The sequence below is a fragment of the Maniola hyperantus genome, chromosome 3 (genome assembly GCF_902806685.2).
Source record: "Maniola hyperantus chromosome 3, iAphHyp1.2, whole genome shotgun sequence".
Classification (NCBI taxonomy): Eukaryota; Metazoa; Arthropoda; class Insecta; order Lepidoptera; family Nymphalidae; genus Maniola; species Maniola hyperantus.
Genome location: NC_048538.1, coordinates 5,307,732 through 5,323,562, shown reverse-complemented (window position 1 = coordinate 5,323,562; position 15,831 = coordinate 5,307,732). Strand labels below are relative to the sequence as shown.

The window sequence follows — 15,831 nt, the reverse complement described above, 5'->3', positions numbered from 1 at the left end:
ATCAACATTCAAATTTACCGTTAGAGTAACTCGCGTTTCATCTCTTTAGCCTTCTGTTTTCTCTCGTGTTCTTCTTTTTTCATCTTTTTTGCTCTTTCCCTTTCTATCAGTCTATTTTTTCGGGATTATATGTTATATCCTTAATTTTTCTAATACTTTTCCTTTCTTTGTGTCTTTTTATGTGCATTCTCATTCACTTTAGGCTAAGGTTGCATAATTTCTGGCGTCATCGTCCCACAGTTGATGTAGATGGTGATGGAGGTGGCAATCTTGATGATAGATCTTGTTGAGTAAGAGTTATTCCTTTGGGAGTTGAATTGGGATAGCGCCTATGTCAAAAATAAACGATTTCTTAGTAATTATTATTAAACAGAGGATCTTCCAAATTTCGTGAAACCCACGTCCATTGTAAGTTTTAACCATTCTAAACTAATTCTAAATTGTCGATTTAAATATAAAGAGTACGTCAAAATATGTTTATGACGTCATATCTATGTATATCTTTTATACAAGCTGCCATACTAAGCCAGCGTTTTGACGTTTGATAAGAAGTTGCTAATTTGACTTATAGCGCAGCTCACGACAGGTATGAAACTTGTAAAAAAACATCGAGGTTTCACCCACACTGGCAGGCGTCAAATGTCGCCTATATTTGACACTCGATAGGCTATGAAACTACTAGGTATTTTTGATTTTACGACACTCCTAGCCTAATATTTGCAGAGGTCGATTTCAGGATCAAACCGAGAGTTTCTTCACTCTAGTTCTACTCTGCTAGTGTAGGCACCACCACTATTTGTTGCATGTTATCATCTGGGAGTGGTTTAGAATTGGAATCCCATAACCCAGTTAGTGCAAAAACGATCTGAACTCACGCGGGGTGCATTCATAAAGTACGAATCCACCCCACTCCTAACTGCACGAAGGTACCCCAACCAAAAAAATCAAACAATAAATTCAAAATAAAAATAACGGTGAAGGTTATCCCAAAATTAATGTTTACACGTGAATCTAAGGCACTTATCCAAAGACTATTATATATTACTTTAACAATTTGAGCCAAGCTTATTACGAATTAATGTCGTCAAAGATGAGTCGAAAAATTATTTTCGCGGAGTGAAAACACGTTTTGACTTATTCTAAAAAAACTGACTGTTGTACAGCCACTGCACTTAGCTGTGAGCCTATGAATATAAGCGGGCCTCACATATACAAAAACACAAACGCGTCACCATGTAGCATAGTGTAGATATGACTGTTGTACGAATGCTCCCTCTGTACGAATCCTACCTGCTTTCCCCTACTTTATGATTGGGTAGGTACTTACTATCAAGAAATTGTAAAACTTGCTTCGTTTAACAAATAGTAATCCTGAGGACGCTTGAGAAGCGCAAGAAAGTTACAATAACCATGTAAGCAAGAGCCACGCAATGTATTTTTAAATATTGAAAATGCCTTTTCACACATTAAGACCTATCTGAAACCATACTGATTTGCTGTGAGAAAAACTGCTGGGTGGCGTTATGCCGTGCGTTGACGTGACCTCTGCTTATAGATTTTTAGGCGCGCCAGATGCTGACTTCACTTTTATTTTTATTGCTAAAAATGCGACTCTTGCAGGACTCTTGTGAGTGCAGCTCGTAGCATTGAGTCGGAATGAGTTTGATACGTCGAGACTTCGTAAGGCGAAACTTTTCAAAGGGCTTCTCCAATATACAGTGTAGACTGTAGATCCGAGAAGTTTAGATCATCTTAAGTTTCTATTAAGTAATATAAGGCTGTCGCAAAGTAAATAGGACGATGAAAGACTTGCTGAGAAACAAGTAGAGCGTGTTTGAAAAAGTGTGCAATCTTCATATTATTATTGGGAAACATATAAATAATACTAAAGATTTACTTATCTGAAAGTAAATTGCACTTACATATTTTCGCAAACATAATTTTCTAAGTTTGAAAAATACTATGTTAGCAAATAAGTTTTACGTGTCAATAAACTTAGCATGATGATGATGATGATTATTATTAATTCATAACAATGTTTTAGATTATGCGAATTATAATATGAATAAATAAAGTAACAAAATATACATTTGCAATTTTATTCTAATAACCCAATCTGTTTTATTAACCTAAGGTATATTATTATGTATGTTTCTTGAACGATCATTAATTAAACAATTTATGAACGATCATCTTTAAAATACACTAAACATAATAATATTATAAACTGGATAATATGGAAAACCAAGGTGAATATAGCAAATCTCATGAATAAGATAAAGTTTGCGAAGTTTAATTTACCAAAGTAAACTTGCGAAAATTCCTTCAGTGGTCAAATAAATTAAAACGATATGTTTATGTAGCTAAGGTTGATCGTTGAGTGGCAATATTTGTAGAATCTGATCTCGGCATTCTGAGTGGAAATGGGTTTGCCTTGTACAGCCAGTTTTACTCAACAAACCATTCCAAGCGGGCCGTGTTTTTGTTAGCTTTTACTTGTACGTTAACTCAATTTATCAGCCTCAACGTATCGATGTATCGATAACGTTTAGTAATTTAAATTAATAGATTTTAAACAGATTATTTTGATTGTAAGTGAATTAAAACAATGAAGTTATTAATTTTATGTCTGTATATTATTGCTAATCTTAGTTATAATGGAAAAGCTTCTCTGGAAAGTTTTATGCCGAATAAGGATAACATGATATTGGCTGACACGACAAAAGGATCAGGTAAGTTCCTTATATTTTCTTATGATTTAAATTTTAAAATTATTTAAATTTTAAGAGATACTAGACAAAACACGTTTACGATAACATGTTTGTAATAATAATAATAATACACCTGAACTACCTACCTACACATTTTGTAGGTGTATCGTGTAATACAGCAAAATGAAGGTCGTGATCGTGAATTAATGCACATCTGTGATTTCATACACATCATCAAATTATATATCATTTAAGTTTTTCTACTTAGTAACCTTGAACTAAAATGTATATGATAAACAGCTAGACGATGCTGTCATCTCGAATTCATCCGTATGGGTTTATGTTTTTAAAACTCGTGGCTGATTTTGTCGAACTTTGATTTTAAAGGACTAAGTTCTTTCTGTGCCAAATTTCGCCAAAAGTGGTTAAGCAGATGAGGTCTTGAAAAGGCAACAGACAGGCAGACACACTTTCGCATTTATTTCTATACCTATATAAAAATCAAAGTCCTGACTGACTGACTTATATGTAACGCACAGCCTAAACCGCTGGTCCCAAAGACATGAAATTTGGCGGGTGTGTTCTTTGTACTGAGTAGGTAAAATTCCATCCCTAAGTGAGTTAAATGGGGATTTGAAATTTATGTAGTTCACGCTGATGAAGTCGCGAGCATAAGCTGGTCTAAATATATGAAAGGAAAACTGACTGACTGATTGATTAATCTATCAACGCACAGCTCAAAGTACCTACTAGCCGGATGGGGCTGAAATTAGGCATGCAGATAGCTATTATAATGTAGACAGCCGTTAGGAAAGGATTTTTGAAAATTCAAGCCCTAAAGGGGTAAAAAGAGGGCTTAAATTTGTATAGTCCACGCGGCCCAAGTCGCGGAAATAAGCTAGTAATAGCTGTATCATAGTAACGATCTAAACCCAAACAATCACTTAAGCTTGAATTTATATAGGTATTAGATAATGCCCGTGACTGCGTGGATTTAGGGATAAAAAGTATAGCATTTCTTTTTCTCCGGGATGCAAGCTATCTCTGTGCCAAATTTCGTCAAAATCGGTTGAACGGATAAGCCGTGAACGGCTAGCAGACAGACACACTTTCGCATTTATAATATTAGTATAGATTATATAGTTAGGTATCTTCTTAATTCCTAGCTTAAGCCCCTTACTAGATTTAATTTAAAGATATTTTTTTATTATGTTTTACACAATATGTTTTACAATCTTTTCATTTTAATAATTACATATGACATCTATGTACTGATACAAATACCAATTATTGTACTTTCATTTTTATTCATGCAGTCTAATGAGAGTAATCAATCACGATGATTATCTATTTTTTTTTTAATAATGACTCGGGAAATAGAAAGTGTAAGAAAAAGTTTTGTAGGTCTTTTTGTTTGTTATCACCGTTGATTTAGAATGCATCTACAAAGTAGAGAGTTTGAAGATTTTTGATATGTAATAACTAACTAGACTTACAATAACCGACCGTAATAATATTTCGAGCGTCCGCTGTGCCAGATCATTCTTTTCACGCACGTGCAAACTGTGGAACCAGCTCCCATCGGCGGTGTTCCCTCTAGATTACAACATGGGGTTATTCAAGGGGCGGACCAACAAATTCCTAAAAGGCCGGCAACGCATCGGCGGTTCCTCTGGTGCTGCAAATCTTCATGGGCGGCGGTAATCACTTAACATCAGGTGACCCGCCTGCTCGTTTGCTCGCTATATCTATTTAAAAAAAAAACAAAACCTTTTGAAACAGTTTATTGTTAGGTAAAAAACTAGTTAAGCGCATGTGCGAACTGCGAATAAGGAGGCCATAAAGGAGGAGCTAAAAACTCTGGCAGTCTATCTCTTAAACGATAGTTTTTCCAATAACTAGCTAAGAAACCTCATAATGATTTTAAAATACCTATTTAACAATGTACATAACAATTACCTATTTAACATAACCTATTTTCCCCTTCGGGGTTACACATTTTTTTTCGACTCACACTTTTTATGTTCAGCAGGCACCCTGAAAGTATATTTTTCAAATATGTCTCTGGGTAGCAGTAGTAGGTTTTTTATAACTGTACTTTTCAACTTTACAGCTCTTACATTTTAATTTTAAAATGGCTGTGACCTACAGACAGACGGATTTGACAAAACTATGAAGGGTTCCTTGTTTTCCTACGGAATCCTAAAAAGCGTATTATTTACTTGATGGATGTTGCCCAATCTCATATTTCAGGCAAATCATGCAGCCGACCTTGTAAATTCAACGTGAAGCCACGCCGCTGCACTTATGATTTCGAAATCAGTCCGTCTATTGAAGAAAACGGAAGGCCGACACTTACCATTAACAACCTGACCCCAGGCCCATCTATCAAAGTCTGTTTACACGACATTGTGATAGTCAAAGTGAAGAATAAGGTCCCAAATCAAGATGTCACTTTACATTGGCATGGAGTTGAACAAAAGGGAACTCCGTATATGGATGGTGTTCCTATGATAACACAGTGTCCCATTGTGTATGGGTCTACTTACGAATACGCTTTCATAGCTTCAAATCCAGGGACTTTCTTCTATCACTCTGATTCAGGTAAAGAAGCATTAGATTATAGTCTTTAATTTTAGTTTTTCTATCTCTAAGCCGCATTCCATTTTCGGCTTCAACTAAAAAACACCCTAAATGGCCCTCTAAAATGATGTTTGAGTTGAATAGTAAGTCTTATTATAAGCGATTTTAAATTTAGAAAAACGCCTATAGAATCGCTACAAGTGTATCTGGTTCGCATTTTAAAAAATCAATATTAGCTATTATGACTAATATTTCCGATTCCCATTTAACTAAGCGTACAGTTTGTGCTAGTAGGTTCGACAATAGTGCAATGGATGGAGTTGGAATCGCCAACCATTCACATTTCAGTTCGCTGCAGTAACCGTTGAGCCATTGATACTTTTTGGATAGGAGCTGCTTATCATTCTAAGTTGTTTTGAAGCTACAAGTTTTACATAAAGCAACTGGTACCTAACCTGCCCAACCGGTTAAGTATGAAATGGTCTAGCATTAGAATTATTATTATTTCACGAACAACGAATATCATTAGGTGTTAGTGGTAATAACCAGAGCCGATGCTCTCTTCAAGGTAAAAAGGAAATGTATAGGTAGATTAAATTCGGACCCATTGAATTCTAAAGTCAACCCACATGGGTAAAATTAACCAGCGCGGATTCCCATACAGTGAAATGAGTAGTGGTCACAATCCGTTTTTTGTCGCATTGTCTCCGTGACAAGAACACTGACGACGTAGGAAAAATATTTAATGTCTCTTTTCCAGTCAATCACCAAAGCGATGGTGTGTACGGAACCTTTATCGTAGATCAACCACAACCCTCAGAACCACATTCTTCGCTATACGATTACGATAGAAACGAAGATCATACTATGATTATTGGAGCAAAATTCAACGAACTACTTACGGGACGTCTAGAAGACGTCAACGAAATTCGACCTGATAACCTTGTTGTAAACGGGGATGTAATGAATACCAAGTAAGTGATACTATGAAATACGAATAAGTATATAATACGGTTTTATTCTCACATACCTACATACAAACTTTACTTTGAAAGTCATTTAGATTTACTCACTTTCTAGTTGATGACACTTTGCAAGTTTAATTTCAATGGTTAAGATTTTATGACTCAGAAGACTTATATGGAAAGAGTTAACCCAAAACAGTTATGGTACAGCACGCGGCAGAAAGTAATGTACATCGACCTTTAGATATTAGATTTGTAGAGCGTCGTCTCTGTCGTTGAGGCCGACAAAACGTTATATAGGTATGAGTGACAGAGACAACGCTCTACAAAGCCGAAATGTCATTCTAAAGGCCGATGTACATTACTTTCACACACACTGTTTCTTGGTGTATTGGTGTAGAATTATGGTCAGTATGACAAGCTTAGGTGGATTTGAAACTGGAAACACTGCATATAATATATGCATAATATGATCATGATATTGCCCTGCTTCAATAACACAGTACTCGTAGAAGAGATGATAAAGTGATTCTATGTAGTTGGTTCTGTATTGTGGCAATAAATATCGGTGGAAGTGAAGATCATGGCGATCACAGACGACGTGATACCGGTATCCGCAGACAAAATGAAAAGACAAAAGAACATAAACTCATGGAAAGAAGTAGAAATACCTACGCTTATAATCGTACTGTATGGCGCAGTCACAGATAACCAAGTCGACGTGGTCAGAGTGGCAGATTCATAGTTTTCAGAAATAGGTCATCATAGTAATTGTTCTTGCAAATATAAGTATTAAATATAATAAAATTAAAATATTCAATTGTTACAGGATCTTCGTGATACAAGGATACGGATACCGATTTCGATTTATTAACGCAATCGCACTAGAATGCCCTTTGCTCATCAATGTGGAACGCCATCCGATGACGATCATAACGAGTGACGCTAGTCCTGTGCAGCCAGTTATCACGGATGCAATTCGACTTTATCCAGGTACCTATACCATCATCGATTACCTACTCAAGCTGAAGCTACACCAAGCGGAGGCAGTGCCTGTTTCAGTCAATATATAGCACGCGACAGTTCGAAATGGCAATCGGGGAGGGAAGGGTGCGGGCGAGCGCGGGTGACGTGCGGGTGTGCGGGGCGTCCTCCCACCTCATACACCGATTGCCGACATGTCGTAGACTATTCTTACAGTGTGTTTGATAAATCATATAACATGACAAAATAATATGAGCTGTGTATTAGGTACTTATACTTACCTAAATTATTTTCAAAATTTAAATATGGCTCTGTGTAGCAGTTTTTATAACTGTACTAAATTTTAAGTACACTACAGCTCTAATAGTTTTTTTTTAAATGGCTGTGATACACAGAAGATAGACAAACGGACGGATAGACCCACTGGACGAGATTATAAGGGTTTCTTGTTTTACTACGGAACCCTAAAAAGAGCAACATCAATACAAGTGAAAGGAGAAAGGCTCGTCTGTTCCATTTCAGAGTTAAGGTCATTGCAGACCGGTTTCACTATGTTTTCATTTTACTTTCTATGCAATTGCCGGACGCAAGATTACTTAGCATCATGTAGTTAATGGCACGTTGATAACATCTTTTTACATACAAGGAACACAGCTACACCTTTTTAATTTGAGAATGACGTGACTGGGGAGCATTGGGCACACTGATGAATTCATTGATTGAATCTTGAAGGTAGTAGCTATTTTTAAGGTGAACTGTACCTATGAAAAAATGCAAAAATCTTTCAAATAACGCTAAACGTCAATTTAGCGTAACGCTAGGTTCTTTTAGGGCAAATTCTGTTTACAACATCCCTATTTTTAAAAAGATGGCAGTCTTGATTGCCTTTATCATCATCATCAACTTGTGGAAGTACACTGTTGGACATAGAAAGAGCCTAAAGAGCCTTAGCATGAATCAATTTTTTTGTATCAAAAGTTGTAAGTATAGTTTGTTTCATAAGTATTTTTGATTTCTTGCCAAACTCAAACTTGCAGTTCGTCGTCCGTGTAACTATCCAACCCAAAAACTGGCACTCTGGGGTGAATGTATACTCGAAAACGTTTATCGATCTATCTTGGACTAGAAACTACTTGTTATACAAAATCGCCGTCTGGGGTGGATAGACATACACACTTTTCCGAGTAGGTATAGGTATACCTTAGGGTGCTTGTTCGTGAAAGTCATTACCGGTACCTACACTAGATGACAGACCAAAAACCACCTTTCCCTCAAATTGCTTATTAGAGTCTTAACAGCTCTAACTTAATTAACATGACAGGTGTTAAAGTTCTTTGAAAATGAAAGTTGCATCAACATTAGGAAAGTAGTCAAGAATAATAATAATCTCGTGGTTAGAACAGTAGTGTTTCATTCTTCCTATGCTGTAAAGTTACGTAATAAAAGGTACAAATTAACACTTTGACAAAACCAAGCTATTGCACATGCTTCCCTAGTTAGTTTTATTATGAGTTATTTTCCGGATTTCTAATTTTATGCGTTATTAGAAGACATAAAACGTAAACATAAACAACTGTAATACTTTCTTATTGTTTAACGACTAAGCAATCCTACTTATTGGAAATAATGTATTTTTTTAAATTCAGTGTTGTGCTATTTCTTATAATATCATTATTAATGTGAAGAAATCTCGTCAGTTTTCTTAGATTGATCTTGTTTTTGTCGTCATTATTTCTGTATTAGCTACTATTAGCACAGTTTCCGTAATAAGTCACACGATCATCATCATCATCACAGTCTCTTGTAGGGACTACCACACGCCACGGTCTTGCGCCGCCTGAATCCAGCCACCTGAGTCACACGATAGATGTTTTAAAATTAAAAACTAGCGACCACGGCTTCGCAAAGGTGCATTTTTTTATAATTGAGGATTTCCCATAAAATCTTTCATACAAACCTTGTCTTGACAATAACCAAATCGGTCGAGCGTTTCAAGTGATGAAGTTCATGTTTCATTCATCATTCGGCAATTGATTTTTATTTAGGTAGTATAGTATATAAAAGTCTAGAGATAAAAAAATGGATTTATATCCCTTTCTACTTCTGATTGTTCCAATGTATCTACAATGAACTAAAGGCTTAATTTTGCTATAATCCGCTGAAACAATGCACAATTGCAAAGTGGAGCACTTTGCAATTATGCATTGTAAGGTCTACATCTCCTGAGGATGCTCCGGTGTCGGGGCGAAACGTGCGTCGAATGTGTTTTGGGATTTGTGTGGTGCTGCGTGTTGGTGGTGCGGGTGCGTATTGCTTGCCTGGTAGCTGCTTTTTCCTGCATGGTTAGCAGTGGGAAGGCGGGCGGTGCATTTCGCATGCTGCATGTTGCATCATACAGATTCAACCTGTTTCAGCGGATTATAGCAAAATTAAGCCTTTAGTTCATTGTATATCATGGGCTTCCGAAAAATACCGCCTGCTTCTATACTACAATGTATCTGTCAAACTACATAATATAGCGCTAGGCCTCCAGTGTGCTCCACTCTCTAATTTATTGTTTTAATACTTACAGGCGAGCGTATGGACGTGGTGGTTAGAGCAGACCGGCAGAGTGACGGGTACTGGATTCGAGTCTCCGGCGAAGGTGTTTGTGACGGGTTACATGCTTACGCCATGCTTCTGTACTCCGGATTCAATTACACTAACTTACTGGAACAAGGCCCGGTAAGAAGGGTCTTTTAACTTGAGAAAAGTATTACATCTAATCTAAATCTACATATATAAAACGAAAAGGTGACTGACTGACTGATCTATCAACGCACAGCTCAAACTACTGGATGGATCAGGCTGAAATTTGGCATGCAGATAGCTATTATGACGTAGGCATCTGCTAAGAAAGAATTTTTGAAAATTCAACCCCTAAAGTGGTAAAATGGGGGTTTGAAATTTGTGTAGTCCACGCGGACAAAGTCGCGAGCATAAGCTAGTTGTTTTATAAGTGGAAAGAAAGTATGAGAGATATGTCGGAGATGAAGCCGGTTTCTTTACTGCATCTGGACTGGGCACGCTCGGAATTTGGAACGTTTGATAATAATTTGTAAAAAATATTTAAATATACAAACTAGGAGAATTTTAGCTAGCGTGCGCAAACTTTTACTTTACCAATTTGCAAAATATTATGTATACCTACTGCGTAGGTACAAGTAGGTAAGTAATAAGTATAGTTTTGTTTCACAAAGATGCATGGCTTTACATTCAGATATCGTAGGTATAGAGCAGTAAGTAGAGTAGGCATTTATTTGTTAGGCAGGTCATATGAGAAATTAACATTAGGTACGCTGTTGCTGATGCCTCCAATGCCTGCATAGTGTACACGAATGAACACCTCTTACTATTAGTTAATGATACAATATTGTCTCCGGGAGACTAGCTAATAGCTGTCTCTGTACCAAATTTCGTCAAAATCGGTTATACGGATGGGGGCTTTAAAAATTCCATGAGAAGTCTTTTCCCGGATAAAATGTAGTTTACGTCCGTCCTCGGGATGCAAACTATCTCTGTACCTTTCCTCAAAATCTTTTAGACAGATGGGCCACGCGCTGTGAAAAGCTAGCAGGATAGACAAACAGACACACTTACGCTTTTATGATATCACTTGTTCCTTGCATTTCAGACTGCAGAATTGGAACAAGATTACGAGACAGTTATTTACGGTCAACAATTGCGTTCTCTCCGCGATGCATCTCCTGTCACCAAAGTAAAATCTGTGTATTTGAGTATAGACAAAAATGCGCCTAAGTTCAAGGACAGCGATATTGATTTTAGTTACCGCAGCGATGCTATGTCAAAGAAGCCGTTTTTTTCCTGCAGTATTAGGTAAGTTTGTATGTAAAAGCACAAATTATATTAAAATTCTTTTACTGACTGTTTTGTATTTAAACCTTCGCCTGCATTTAACTTAAACTTCGTAATAATGTATAATAGTTTTGCAATTACTCTAATAAATATATGACCATCAGGCTGGTATAATATTGGGACTTCTCAATGGTAAATAATCGAGTTTGGATTCGTTTGACTTGTCTCAGTCATATTTTTGTTATAAGGGTCTGATTATGGAGGGATTTCTAACTTCTTGTGCACTCATTTTTTACTCGTTCTAAATACATTTTTGTTTGTTTGTTCACACACAATTTACTGTCGCATAGATTGGAGAAAAAATGCAAAGAATATTTTAAACGAAAAAAAAATCGAGATGGCCCTGGGATCTGAAATTAAGATCATACTAACAAAAAAAGTAAATTAAAGTGAAATTACAAACAAAATTAAACAACATGTTTCTCATGAAAAAGTAATAACTATGACCATTGTATAGTATACAATCGTCATGATTATATCTTTTTCGTTTGGGTACATTTTTAAATTATCGGCAATCTCTAAAGGAAATCTTTTTTCAGCTTCAGAAAGTGTACTCCAGATTAACGGCAAGAATTTTCTATACCCCAATGCGCCGTATCTGTTAAAGTCACGTGATGTTAATCCAGAAATCATATGTAATGTGGGGAAAGAAAATGAACACAAGGAGCCACAATGCCTACAAGTTTTAAAAGCGGAAGCTAATGAAGTTATAGAACTTGTTTTAGCAAATGAGGGTGAGTTTTTGATAATAAGTATACATAATAGTAACATTAAAACTCAAGTTAAAAAGTTACATTTTACATGTAATATTCATAGTGGATGGATATAGCTACTGGTTTATGTGGAAATTGAAAGCATCAGGATTGAGGCGTTGGAACCCAAAGTTAACTAAATGTTGTATTGAAATGTATTCCAAGTATTCCAAATATGCACACTTTGGTTAAAGTAAAAAACCCGTCGCAAGATTTTTTCGTTATCATGAAAATATATATATGATAAATTTGCTTGCATTTGAAATATTAGTAGGGCTTAGCTTAATTTAATGATGAAATTGTTATTCCTAGGTCTGCATACCAATGACACCTACACTTTCCATATGCATGGCAAGAGTATGCAAGTTATCGCAACCTGGCAAAACCCTAAAAACGTTCCAGTCTCTAAATCAGATTTTTTCAAACTTAACAGTGAAGAATTAATTACAAGGTTCGTCCTTTTGGCGTTTTTTTGTTATTTTTAACTTATGAACACCAAATTTTTGTGAAAGTATTATTATATCAAAACTTTTATTATTTCAGAAACGAACGGAACCCTCCTATTAAGGATACAGTGGCAGTACCAAATAAAGGATTTACTGTTCTAAGATATACACCGACGTTTGGTGGAAGTTGGCTTTTGGAATGTAGATCATGTTCCACCGTATTACCAGTTGCAATTCTTATTAATGTTCCTATATCAATACCTAAGTTAGTGGTTGATACTTTGCCGAGTTGTGGCAATTTCAGACCAGCAGATACATTACTCAACTAAGAGATTTAAGTCTTGATTAAGTTATTTATATTTTTATACTTAGACTGGTAAAATAGAACGTGTAAATATAGGAGAAGTGTTGTTTATAGAAATTGTATTATTATCTTATAATTAATATTAGAACAGTAAGTTTTGTAAATAAAAGGTCTGTTGTGATTTAATTTATTTCATGAAAAAATTCATCAACTTTTTATTTCTTAAAACTTAGTATGTGCTTTGATAAAGTCAATATATTGAGATATTTTTGTGTAGACTGTTGGAGCTCCTCTATCCCCACAAGGTGACATACCCCAAGACACAATACCGCGTATTACAGGAATTTTTTCTTCTTCGTCGTCAACAGTAGACTCTTCAACGGAATTATTATCATCAATTTTATTTTCATCCTGTACTTCATCATATAAAACTTCAGATCCTTCAATCCGATGGTCCATTTTGTTTTTAGGTACCATTTGTATTAGAGGTCCACCTGAATCTCCACTACAAGCTGCAACACCTCCGTTAATAGGTCCAGTACAGATGTTAGCATCCTTATTTAGAGGGTTGTATTCGTAGGGATCTTTTATTATGTCGACAGCTTTACGGCATTCTGAAACATACATTTTAGTACATATTTGAATAGTACAGCAATATACATACTTAGGTATTTTTATACCGAGCCTAATGTTCAACGTTTGTTTAAACGACCATTAAAAATTTACAGCACAACAAAGTTAATAAAGAACTAGATCCATTCGATTATTTTGTTGAAGTTGAAACTCACCATCATAAGGAATATAATTCACCTCAACTTCTTGCAGTCCATTTGGAAGGTCTGGTATGAAAAATGTAGTCTTCAAGACACCCCAACCAGCCAATATTAGAGAGTTATCGTAACCCAATTTATTGTTATAAGGCAGATGTATTGGCTGCACTTGATCATTAAATTTGAATGGATCTTTCAGTCGTAGTACTGCAATATCGTGTGGACCGATGCCTCTAAAAGTAATAGTTTTTGTTAAATCTTTTATAATATCATCCCACATGCGATGTTTTTATAGCATATATAAATGCATGCATAATAATAATATATGACATACACAAAATATTAGGTATATCTACTGCGAAAATTATTATTATGATATCAAGAGCAAAATAAATAAATGGATAAACGAGAGGATAGTTGGATGGTTTTATAAGGCAGTATAGATAGAAGATAAAGAAAGGGTAACGTTTAAATAAATGTTTTGGGAGGTGAACGAGAGGGCCAGGAACAGACAAAGATGGAAATAACAACTAAAGCACATCTCTTAAGTTAAAGATGAAGATTATACCCTTTATACAACGGATGTTCAATACGTATATCAACAGGATTTATCTGCGCTCCAGGCCCAATTTTATGAACGTTATGATCTCCAGCAACTGCGTCCATTGGCAACCATCTTATCAACCAGGATTCTTTGGTACAGTGAGCAGCTGTCAATACCTGTATTTATTTATTTATTATTAATTGTATATACCTACAGGCTACATACAAAAAACATAGGAAAGACAGCTTAATTACTTAATAACAGTTTTAGCTCGCAAAGCATAGCAATCTCTCTCAGACAACTTTTAGTGAGAGGTATTGGAAAAGAATGGGCTAGAAGAATATTTTAACTAACGGAATCCAAATAAAAATCTGTTTTTTAGATTTGTGTGGGAAAAGAGCCAGTGCTACTAGATTAAGATAAATAGCAAAATTAAGAGTAAATGCGAGCTTTTATTGACAAGTTTACACACGCATAAGCATTTGCATCTCACATGGTATTTATTAGGGAATCGCAATGAAAGTCGGTATTTACTAATAATTAATAACTTTACCCATTTCTCATTAACTATGCTCCCTCCGCAAACATGAAATCGGAGAAACAGGAATCGGGTTTGTAGAGACACCAAGTAGGGATGACGGTTAGGCTTGGATTCGTGGCCACCGATTATTCTTGCTTCTTCATTATTTAGAGAGTTAGTTAAAGCTGCTATAAGAGGATTTTTAAAGAAATTAGAATAAAAATAATAATATAATAATTTACTACTAAACTATAATAAACGCAGGCGTATTTGCTCATAGCAAAATTGAGTCTTTTCATTTTGACTCTTACTTTCCGAGTGATAGGTATCTATTTGTTCTTACCACCGATCACATTGATCTTCTTGATCTCGACCTCTCGGCTAACATCAATATCTGAAGATCCATCGAAGCTAAAGTCAAGACTACCGCCATAACACTTGCTATTCTTAACGAGGTCAAGCAGTAGGGGTTCACGCCGCACCAGCTCACCGTAGGTATATCAAGCTCAAGTCAAGCTGGCATGGAATACTGCGGTACCGTCTTTGGTGGCTCCTTTACTGGTACTGGCTAGCGGCTCTATACTCTATACTTTTTCAAATCACCCCCCGGACCACGCAAAGAGAGGGGGTTGCAACTCTCGATTTTTTCCCCTAGTCGCATGATTTTTGTACGGCGTTGCGGAATAATGGATTAGAAGCTGTATTGAAACAGTATGAAACTAATGCCGTACAGAATGAAATGACCAAATTTACCCTGGAAATTGTCAGAAAATAAAAAAAAATTACCGACTTTGTGGCGCACCATTTTTTTAGGGCACTGCGCGCTTTCTTATTATTTTTCATGGATCTATCGATGGTAAAAATGCCTTACAAAAATATATGACCACTCACTCTACCTGCACTTTTGAATTCTCACCAGCACTCAGTTGGACACCTTACAAGTGACGGCATAGTTCTCAATCTTATTATTTTATGCTCTTATATCGTCATATATACGTCACCTGGTGCAGGTTCATATGACCCATCCATTTTTTGGACATGGGCCTGTAGTCTACTATCAAATAGATTGATAAATCACAGGTCAGAGTTCAATTTACTTGACGGCCATATACCTAGGTATCTTTACATACGTACCTGTTTTAGCAAAGTTAGGTTTAATAAGAAGCAAAGCTAGCACCACTAAAAGTTCCATTTTGTTTTAGTTTACGTTATTTCTGTTGTGTGGTTAAATAACATTTCACTGAGTTCTACGTACTGCATATAGGTATTCGCATAAACAAGATGTCAGGTGTTATCAACTAATCCAATTTAAATCATTGGTGCAGCAAAAAATTGCA

At 36.0% G+C, this 15,831-nt stretch overlaps 1 protein-coding gene, 1 long non-coding RNA gene and 1 pseudogene across 2 annotated transcripts in view; 1 reads left to right on the top strand and 2 right to left on the bottom strand.

Annotated features, from left to right (window-relative positions):
- Positions 1-15,831, bottom strand: part of LOC138404751 (uncharacterized) — a 622,276-nt gene that overhangs the window by 310,744 nt on the left and 295,701 nt on the right. The window lies entirely within an intron of this gene.
- On the top strand, positions 2,453-12,850 carry LOC117996593 (uncharacterized; annotated as a pseudogene).
- LOC117996585 (trypsin-4-like) lies at positions 12,832-15,692 on the bottom strand. The gene is made up of 5 exons (XM_034984680.1): positions 15,629-15,692; positions 14,528-14,682; positions 13,999-14,150; positions 13,449-13,663; positions 12,832-13,274 (listed from the first exon to the last, which is right to left on the bottom strand). Exons 1-5 carry the CDS (start codon positions 15,684-15,686, stop codon positions 12,883-12,885), a joined length of 972 nt encoding a protein of 323 aa, XP_034840571.1. The 5' UTR covers positions 15,687-15,692; the 3' UTR covers positions 12,832-12,882.

What these genes read in the sequence shown, in the direction of transcription:
- LOC117996585 (XM_034984680.1), bottom strand. Translation starts at nt 15,686, where the DNA reads ATGGAACTTTTAGTGGTGCTAGCTTTGCTTCTTATTAAACCTAACTTT. An exon ending in ACCTAACTTTGCTAAAACAG is followed by an intron (nt 14,683 to 15,628) that starts GTACGTATGTAA and finishes ATCCTCTTATAG; the next exon opens with CAGCTTTAACTAACTCTCTA. An exon ending in GAATTATATTCCTTATGATG is followed by an intron (nt 13,275 to 13,448) that starts GTGAGTTTCAAC and finishes TGTATGTTTCAG; the next exon opens with AATGCCGTAAAGCTGTCGAC.